This window comes from Ammodytes marinus (genome assembly GCF_949987685.1).
Source record: "Ammodytes marinus genome assembly, chromosome: 9".
NCBI classification, from domain to species: domain Eukaryota; kingdom Metazoa; phylum Chordata; class Actinopteri; order Uranoscopiformes; family Ammodytidae; genus Ammodytes; species Ammodytes marinus.
The window spans coordinates 28,064,029-28,074,810 of NC_137213.1; the positions used below are offsets into that span (position 1 = coordinate 28,064,029).

General features: G+C 42.4%; 2 protein-coding genes across 2 annotated transcripts; both read left to right on the top strand.

Moving 5' to 3' along the window:
* Positions 1-1,967: 1,967 nt before the first annotated feature.
* On the top strand, positions 1,968-8,903 carry LOC307255452 (uncharacterized protein; the record flags this gene model as incomplete). The annotated part of the gene is made up of 2 exons (XM_080034137.1): positions 1,968-3,659; positions 6,305-8,903. 2 exons carry the CDS (start codon positions 1,968-1,970, stop codon positions 8,042-8,044), a joined length of 3,432 nt encoding a protein of 1,143 aa, XP_079890263.1. The 3' UTR covers positions 8,045-8,903.
* Positions 8,904-10,184: 1,281 nt separating this feature from the next.
* On the top strand, positions 10,185-10,782 carry LOC307255666 (E3 ubiquitin/ISG15 ligase TRIM25-like; the record flags this gene model as incomplete). Its single annotated transcript, XM_080034401.1, has 1 exon — positions 10,185-10,782. One exon carries the CDS (start codon positions 10,185-10,187, stop codon positions 10,704-10,706), a length of 522 nt encoding a protein of 173 aa, XP_079890527.1. The 3' UTR covers positions 10,707-10,782.

Sequence of the window (10,782 nt, forward strand, 5' to 3'; positions counted from 1 at the left end):
AAGTGGTGAATGAAAATGGGCCTCAAGTCTCCAGAACCACCTTTCCAGCATTTGCAGAGACATATTACTGCCTTCAGCCATGTTCCCAGGGGCTCAAGGTTTCCCCAAATTAAAGCTGGGGTATATGATTTCTGATTGGTCAAAGTTAACATGAGCTGACCAATCAGAGCGAGGCTCCGCTTCTCTGTTCTTATCGGCTGTTGGGACTGTCCATTCACTTTGACACGACTTTGTTGGTGTAGAGCGTGTCAGGGAGGGACCATAGGGGAGGGACCAAAGAGAACAAGTGGAGCGGTTGAGGTATTTGCATTCGAATCTCTATCCCAACTGCTATTTTCTCCCCAAATCCTCCACCCCAGCTTTAATGGAGAGGCAGAACACGCTGTTAAGTGTTAATATTGTGGAAGGTCTCCAAAAGAAAGCTACCGACCCCTCCCAACTTTGCTCGCGCACAGAGCTACCTCACCCACTGCAGAATTGATACATACCAGCCCAGCTTCTGATATGGGAGGAGGCTTCGCACAATGGTGCCACAACTTCCAACTATTCTGGACGCTGCTCTTTCTGACAGTGAAGGTGTTGCTCAGAGAGAAAAGGAATGGTAAAAAGCCCCAAAGCGCTTTACATTTCTAACCACATTCACCCATCCATACACACATAGTGTAGTGGTTAGAGATGATTTAAGATTTATTTGATCAAGATAACACTTGGGTTGCGTTCCGAATCGCATACTCTCTCTTTTTTCTATTCTACATACTACATCCGACGATAAAAATAATCTAGTTAGGATGCAGTAGGCATACTATTGGGACATACTTTACTCTCTTATTTCATCATAACATTGCGCCTTGATCTTGCCTCTTGCTTTTATATCCGTCGCATCCCCGTTTGTTTTCATATGGAGGCTTCGTCGATGTTACGCCACTTCACGTGCGCACTGGATTGTGGGTCAGAATCGCCCAAATAGGATGCACTTTTCAACACTAACAATCTTGGCCGCATGAAGTAGGACATCCGGGTACTTCTAACCATCCTAAATCTGGCCATAAGAATCGGGACATCCTAAATCTTTTTTCTACATACTATATAGTAGAAAGTATGCGATTCGGAACGCAACCTTGTTTTCCTGACTACAGACACTACAGAGGCTACCTTTGATGATGTCATAGAGGTGCGACATAGGGGAAGTGTGTGAGGACCCGATAACAGTGTAGCATTGTGTGACTTGTGAATAAACACTTGCAGTTAATTTCCAAATGATCAAATTGTCCCTGGTGTACGTGAACCTGAACGGACAGTTGAATTTAGCACCAAATTATTAAAATGTATATTATATTTCCCAGAGTAGTGCCCAAAACAACGGACATACATTACCTAAACTTACCTATCAGTATCAACCATAACAAAGGTTTAACAAAAGAAAGTTTCTTTTACCTAGACTCCTAAAACAAACACAAAGATGCAACTTAAACATAAGGGCTTTCTTCCTCCTGCTCACTGATTTCTGGTATTTACTTAATGACAGTTTAACAATCCCCAGTACACAACAATATATCCACACACACACACACACACACACACACACACACACACACACACACACACACACACACACACACACACACACACACACACACACAAAGATCTGTGGTTGGATGTGGCAGAGGAAAGTGTTAACACACAATATCTCATACAAGCCGCTCCTCTTGCTGTAAAGAAGCAAAGCTCGATAAACCCTCCCTCTTGTTCCTGCTCTAAAGTACAGCCAGCTCCACTCTGTACACACATGTCCTAGTTCCCTCCCCTTTAGATCTACAGTCATGTAGGATGGGTGTAACCAGCTGACAGGCCCCATTCACTGCACACACACACGCTGTTCAGATCAGAGCTCACACTAAGTTTCGTTTCTAGTGAAAGTAAACTCAGACAGTCGCTGACACACACACACACACACACAGAGAGTTGAAATGGCGCAGAAAGGAGTTCAGCTGGATCGGGAAACTTTCTCTTGTTCGATCTGTCTGGATCTACTGAATGATCCGGTTGCTCTTCCCTGTGGACACAGCTACTGCATGAACTGTATCAAAGACTACTGGAATGAAAAGGATAATGAGGAAATCTACAGCTGCCCTCAGTGTAGGCAGACATTCACCCCGAGGCCTCTGCTGCTGAAAAACACCATGTTGGCAGTTATAGTGGAGGAGCTGAAGAAGACTGGACTCCAAGCTGCTTCTCCTGCTGCCGATCTCTGCTATGCTGGACCTGGAGATGTGGCCTGTGACGTCTGCACTGGGAGAAAACTGAAAGCCTTCAAGTCCTGTCTGATGTGTAAGGCTTCGTACTGTGAGAAACACCTGCAGCCTCATCAGGAAATATTTAAAAAACACACACTGGTGGAGCCATCCAAGAATATCCAGGAGAACATCTGCTCTCGTCACGATGAGGTGATGAAGATGTTCTGCCGCACTGATCAGCAGTGTATCTGTTATCTCTGCTCTGTGGACGAACACAAAGGCCACGACACAGTGTCAGCTGCAGCAGAACGGACCGAGAGGCAGAAAGAGCTCGAGGTGAGTCGGCAAACCATCCAGCAGAGAATCCAGGACGGAGAGAAAGATGTGAAGGTCCTTCAGCAGGAGGTGAAGGCTATCAATGGCTCTGCTGATAAAGCAGTGGAGCACAGTGAGAAGACCTTCGCCGAGCTGATCCGTCTCATCCAGAAAAGAAGCTCTGATGTGAAGCAGCAGGTCAGATCCCAACAGAAAACTGAAGTGAGTCGAGTCAAAGATCTTCAGGAGAAGCTGGAGCAGGAGATCGCTGAGCTGAAGAGGAAAGACGCTGAGCTGAAGACGCTCTCACACACAGAGGATCACAACCAGTTTCTACACGACTACCCATCCCTGTCAGCACTCAGTGAATCTACATCCAGCATCCACATCCGTCCTCTGAGATACTTTGAGGACGTGACAGAGGCTGTGTCAGAAGCCAGAGATAAACTACAGGACGTCCTGAGAGAGACATGGACAAACATCTCACAGACAGTGACTGATGATGTGGATGTTTTACTGCCACAACCAGAGCCCAAGACCAGAGCTGACTTCATAAGATATTCACGTGACATCATACTGGATCCAAACACAGCACACAAACAGCTGTTATTATCTGAGGGGAACAGAAGAGCAACAAGAATGGGACAAAAACAGTCTTATTCTAGTCATCCAGACAGATTCACTAGCTGGGGTCAGGTCCTGAGTGCAGAGAGTCTGACTGGACGTTGTTACTGTGAGGTGGAGTGGAGTGGATATGGGGTTTGTGTAGCAGTCGCATACAAGAATATCAGCAGAGCAGGAGGCGGGAGTGCACGTGGATTTGGACACAATGATAAATCCTGGGCATTAGATTGTATCCAAAACCAACTTACATTTTGGTATAAAAATGTCCAAACTCCCGTCTCAGGTCCTCCCTCCTTCAGAATAGGAGTGTACCTGGATCACAGTGCAGGTATTCTGTCCTTCTACAGCGTCTCTAAAACCATGACCATGACTCTCTTACACAGAGTCCAGACCACATTCACTCAGCCGCTCTATGCTGGACTATGGATTCCTTATCTTGAATTTGGGGAAAATGATGGAGCCACTGCTGAGTTCTGTAAACTCAAATAGAATGTTTAAAAAAAGTTATTTAAAAAGGTGCTATGAGGAACATTTAAATATTTCAGAAAGTCTAATTTCTCCTCTGATGATCATAAATTACATGTAACAGCAAACGAGACCATCAGTGCAAAGAATGCTATTTTTATATAGTTTTTCTTAATACCTTATCCATGAGTCCACTCAAACCAGGAACAACAGCTGTCCTAGTAAAAACACTACCACTTCTGTCCAAAGGGGGTGGAAGAATAAATAACAACAAACTGAAAGTTCGTCGGAGCACCTTTTGGGGAAAGCGCTCTGTATTTTAATACCTAAACTTATTTTGTCTTCATGGTTGTTGCTGAAAGATGATTGTTGTTGTATTTCTTCACTGCACAGAGATCAGCTGTCAATCAAACTTTATGGGCGGGACTTTGACATCTTCTCATTTGTTTTTCTGCAAATTGTTTCCTGTGTGTGTTTATCCAGGGAGGCTATCAATGCTCATGCTAACTTTAATTTACCTGACCTGACTTTTGAACGTGCATGAACATGTAAACTTCTCTGTGCCCTAAATATGATTGTTGAATATTTGTTCTGATGTATTTGCATGTTGTTGTGTCTTTTTCCTCTGTGTGGGTCTTTAGAGAGAAAGCACTGGATCTTCATTCATCCTACAATTGTTCTACTTGTACCACTTTTTACAAAACAAATGTAAATATATCCATAGTTAGATCTACATTCCATTGTTTGACAGATCAAATCATACTGTTTAAATTGAGGTTGAAATGTCCTTCTGTGATGTTATATAAAACTGTAATTTTCATGATCATAATCAATAGAGAAATCATTCATTATTTTTCTTATAATTTAGATTGAAGTCAAGTGAATATGTACATGAAATCATTGAACAGACTTTACTGATGTAATGTGTGAACAAACTGAAGGTTTAAATTCTAAATAAAGATTTTCTTTTTTCAGGAATGTGTTTGTTATTGTCTCTATACCCGGTGGATAAAATGATGAACTAATAATTGAAATGACAGTGTTCACATTACAGCAAGCGAAACATTTTCACCTTCAGAGACTGTCTCTCTTTTAAGAATATTTCAAAGTGATTTACGTAAGTGTGTCTGATTTGGAACCAGAAGCCTGTAGATCAGTATTTTAAGCTGTTATCGGCAGCCACACCACCCCACTCTCATACATTGTGGATGGACCTCATAGGAAAATCAGGTCCAAATCGTCACCATCTCATCCCCATGGAGCGCTCACCAGAGCAGAGTGGAGGTGGTGTAGCAGAGCCCCCCCCCCCCCCCCTGGATGTGTTCTGGGCCAGAGTTCAACGGAACCACAAAACCTGAACATTGCAGAACTGACATCCATCCCAAGAACCAGGTATGGGAGAGCTGTGATGAGACCAGTTAGATTGGACTTATATATTGAAAATGTGTTGATAACTAGATACATTTCAGAGACTATAATCAAACCAAAATGTTCAGAATGTTTCTCAAATGTGTTTAAATGTTGGTTGAACCTTGTTAAAGAGGACCGTTATTTTTGTTTACAAGGATAGAATAGTCCATGATTTCTTGTTTACAATTGCCTGCCATGTTAGAGGCTCAGGAAGAAATATGTGTTTGATTACTTGAGGTAAAGATTCAGTTAATCAAGATACAACTTGTTTTCCTTGTTCTGATAAAATGCAGTCAAGCCATTTTTCTTAAATGGGGAGATGTGGTGTTATCTGACTAATACACAGAGTTACAGTGAAAGACTACAGAGGCTACCTTTGATGATGTCATTCAATTGCGACATAAGGGCAGTCTGTGAGGACCTGATAACAGTGTAGCATGTGTGAGTTGTGAATAAACACTCATGGTTATAGACAGAACGACTCACAAGTTTTATTTAAGAACACAACATGGACAAGCTTCCTAGAAATGTAATGGAGTCAACAGTACAATATTTGTCTTCAAAATGTAATGGAGTGAAAGTCATGAGTTTCCAAAAAAAAAGCAGATATACAACTTAAAGTCAAAATATTTACTCAACTTCAGTACTCAATTCAATGTAGTCCGTAACTGGCCACCACTGGATATAAAATACATTTAAATCTCTCTTTCTTTGTGTTGTGCTCAGTGAAGTTTGTACATGTCTTCCTGCAGGACAACAACTGAACTGTTTGGCCTTTAGCACCCTCCTTTGTTGGCATAATAAACAACCTTTAATCTTGTTCTGATCTAGTTGATGTCAGCAGGCACAGTGACATTTATGGCACGCTTAAGATAAAGTCTAAAGTAATATGTTTCCTCCTGTAAATTTTACTATAGGAATGTATAAACTTCTCCATATTCACCATAGGTATTAGGAATGATCTGATGTATTTCCAAATGATCTCTAGTAAACAACTGTTAAACACACAGTATCTCTCTCATACAAGCCGCTCCTCTTGCTGTAAAGAAGCAAAGCTCGATAAACCCTCCCTCTTGTTCCTGCTCTAAAGTACAGCCAGCTCCACTCTGTACACACATGTCCTAGTTCCCTCCCCTTTAGATCCTCAGTCATGTAGGATGGGTGTAACCAGTTGACAGGCCCCATTCACTGCACACACACACACTGTTCAGATCAGAGCTCAAACTAAGTTTCGTTTCTAGTGAAAGAAAACTCAGACAGTCGCTGACACACACACACACACACACACACACACACACACACACACACAGAGAGAGAGAGTTGAAATGGCGCAGAAAGGAGTTCAGCTGGACCGGGAAACTTTCTCTTGTTCGATCTGTCTGGATCTACTGAATGATCCGGTGGGTCTTCCCTGTGGACACAGCTACTGCATGAACTGTATCAAAGACTACTGGGATGAAAAGGATAATGAGGAAATCTACAGCTGCCCTCAGTGTAGGCAGACATTCACCCCGAGGCCTCTGCTGCTGAAAAACACCATGTTGGCAGTTATAGTGGAGGAGCTGAAGAAGACTGGACTCCAAGCTGCTTCTCCTGCTGCCGATCTCTGCTATGCTGGACCTGGATATGTGGCCTGTGACGTCTGCACTGGGAGAAAACTGAAAGCCTTCAAGTCCTGTCTGATGTGTAAGGCTTCGTACTGTGAGAAACACCTGCAGCCTCATCAGGAAATATTTAAAAAACACACACTGGTGGAGCCATCCAAGAACATCCAGGAGAACATCTGCTCTCGTCACGATGAGGTGATGAAGATGTTCTGCCGCACTGATCAGCAGTGTATATGTTATCTCTGCTCCGTGGACGAACACAAAGGCCACGACACAGTGTCAGCTGCAGCAGAACGGACCGAGAGGCAGAAAGAGCTCGAGGTGAGTCGGCAAACCATCCAGCAGAGAATCCAGGACAGAGAGAAAGATGTGAAGGGGATTCAACAAGAGGTGGTGGCTATCAATGGCTCTGCTGATAAAGCAGTGGAGCACAGTGAGAAGACCTTCACCGAGCTGATCCGTCTCATCCAGAAAAGAGGCTCTGATGTGAAGCAGCAGGTCAGATCAAGGCAGGAAACTGAAGTGAGTCGAGTCAAAGATCTTCAGGAGAAGCTGGAGCAGGAGATCGCTGAGCTGAAGAGGAAAGACGCTGAGCTGAAGACGCTCTCACACACAGAGGATCACAACCAGTTTCTACACAACTGCCCATCCCTGTCAGCACTCAGTGAATCTACATCCAGCATCCACATCCGTCCTCTGAGATACTTTGAGGACGTGACAGAGGCTGTGTTAGAAGCCAGAGATAAACTACAGGACGTCCTGAGAGAGACATGGACAAACATCTCACAGACCGTGACTGACGATGTGGATGTTTTACTGTCACAACCAGAGCCCAAGACCAGAGCCGACTTCTTAAGATATTCACGTGACATCACACTGGATCCAAACACAGCACACACAGAGCTGTTATTATCTGAGGGGAACAGAAAAGCTACAAGATTGGGACAACAGTCTTATTCTAGTCATCCAGAAAGATTCACTGTTTATTATCAGGTCTTGAGTGCAGAGAGTCTGACTGGACGTTGTTACTGTGAGGTGGAGTGGAGTGGATATGGGGTTCATGTAGCAGTCACATACAAGAATGTCAGCAGATCAGGGTTCGGGATAGAATGTAAATTTGGAGGAAATGATAAATCCTGGGCATTAGATTGTGTGCAAAACAAATGTACATTTTCGTACAAAAATATCCAAACTCCCGTCTCAGGTCCTTTCCCCTCCAGAATAGGAGTGTACCTGGATCACAGCGCAGGTATTCTGTCCTTCTACAGCGTCTCTGAAACCATGACCATGACTCTCCTACACAGAGTCCAGACCACATTCACTCAGCCGCTCTATGCTGGACTATGGATTTATGATAAAACCACTGCTGAGCTCTGTAAACTCAAATAGACAACAGTAATTTAAGGGACGGTAGGTTAGACTCTGTGAATTTTAATCCTTAAAGGCCCTGGCAACCAACATTCACTAAATCCTTGTAACTATGTTATTTGGGGGGTAAACTGAATGTTAATATGTATATTAAAAGGAGTTAGTAATATCTGTCAACGCCACGCAAAAATACTGTCATGTCAGTTGGTCGAAAAAATTCCTGATTCGGATGTTGCATTAGATCTTGTTTTCACATGTCAGACGATTGATCTCCGTTCTAAAATACAATTCTATAAAAATATTTAGTCTTCATATTTGTTGGTGGGAGGGTTAGGGTTAGATTGTTGAATTGTTGTATTTCTTCACTGCACTGAGATCAGCTGTCAATCAAATTTCATGGGCGGGACTTTGACATCTTCTCATTTGTTTTAATACAAAATATTTCCTGTGTTTGTTTAGCCACGGAGGCTATCAATGCTAATGTTGACTTTAGTTTACTTGAACTGACTTTTCTGTGCATGAACGTGTAAACTTCTCTGTGCTCTAAATATGATTGTTGAATATTTGTTTTGATGTATTTGCATGTTGTTGTGTCTTTTTCCTCTGTGTGGGTCTTTAGACAGAAAGCACTGGATCTTTATTTATCCTACAATTGTTGTACTTGTACCACTTTTTACAAAACAAATGTAAATATATCCATAGTTAGATCTACATTCCATTGTTTGACAGATCAAATCATACTGTTTAAATTGAGGTTGAAATGTCCTTCTGTGATGTCATATAAAACTGTAATTTTCATGATCATATTCAATAGAGAAATCATTCATTATTTTTCTTATAATTTAGATTGAAGTCAAGTGAATATGTACATGAAATCATTGAACAGACTTTACTGATGTAATGTGTGAACAAACTGACAGTTTACATTATAAATAAAGATTTTCTTTTTTCAGGAATGTGTTTGTTATTGTCTTCATACCCGGTGGATAAAATGATGAACTAATAATTGAAATGACAGTGTTCACATTACAGTAAGCGAAACATTTTCACCTTCAGAGACTGTCTCTCTTTTAAGAATATTTCAAAGTGATTTACATAAGTGTGTCTGAATGGGAAACAGAAGCTTGTAGTTCAATATTCGAAGCTGTTATCGGCAGCCACACCACCCCACTCTCATACATTGTGGATGGACCTCATAGGAAAGTCAGGTCCAAATCGTCACCATCTCATCCCCATGGAGCGCTCACCAGAGCAGAGTGGAGGTGGTGTAGCAGAGACCCCCTCCCCCCCTCCGGATGTGTTCCGGGCCAGAGTTCAACGGAACCACAAAACCTGAACATTGCAGAACTGACATCCACCCCAAGAACCAGGTATGGGCGAGCTGTGATGAGACCAGTCAGATTGGACTTATGAATTCAAAATCTATTGAAAACTAGAGACATTTCAGAGACAGCAATCAAACCAGAATGTTCAGAAGGTTCTCAAATGTGTTTAAATGTTGGTAAAAACTTGTTAAAAAAGACAGTTATTTTTTGTTTACAAGGATAGAAAAGTCTGTGTGTTTATATTTACAATTGCCTGCCTTACTTTCGAGGCTCAGGAAGAAATATACGTTTGTTTACTTTGGTTTAAGATTTTTTTTATCAAGATTAAGCTTGTTTTCCTTGTTAAGATAAAATGCAGTCAAGCCACTTTGCTTAGAAGGGTAACTGTGGTGTTATGTTACTAATAGACATAGTTACAGTGAAAGACTACAGAGGCTACCTTTGATGATGTCATAGAGATGCGACATAAGGCCTGGCCTGTGTGTAAGGACCTGATAACAGTGTAGCATGATTAAGTCTAAACTAATATGTATCCCCCTATATCTTTTACTATTGGAATGTAGACATTTCTCCATATTTACCAACGGTTTTAGGAATGATCTGATGTATTTCAAAATGTTCTCTAGTAACCAAGTGTTAAACACACAGTATCTCTCTCATACAAACCGCTCCTCTTGCTGGAATGAAGCAAAGCTCGATAGTCTACATTCATGAAGATGGGTGTAACCCACACGCTGTTCAGATCAGAGCTCAAGCTAAGTTTCGGTTCTAGTGAAAGCAAACTCAGACAGTCGCTGACACACACACACACACACAGAGAGAGAGAGAGAGTTGAAATGGCGCAGAAAGGAGTTCAGCTGGATCGGGAAACTTTCTCTTGTTCGATCTGTTTGGATCTACTGAAGGATCCGGTGACTCTACACTGTGGACACAGCTACTGCATGAACTGTATCAAAGACTACTGGGATGAAAAGGATAATGAGGAAATCTACAGCTGCCCTCAGTGTAGGCAGACATTCACCCCGAGGCCTCTGCTGCTGAAAAACACCATGTTGGCAGTTTTAGTGGAAGGGCTGAAGAAGACTGGACTCCAAGCTGCTTCTCCTGCCGATCTCTGCTATGCTGGACCTGAAGATGTGGCCTGTGACGTCTGCACTGGGAGAAAAAGGCAAGCCCTCCACTCCTGTCTGGTCTGTATGGTATCTTACTGTGAGAAACACCTCCAGCCTCATCAGGAAATATTTAAAAAACACAAGCTGGTGGAGCCATCCAAGAAGCTCCAGGAGAACATCTGCTCTCGTCACGATGAGGTGATGAAGATGTTCATCATGGACAAACATCTCACAGACAGTGACTAGTGTGGATGTTTTACTACCTCAACCAGAGCCCAAGACCAGAACTGACTTCTTAAGATATTCACGTGAACTCACACTG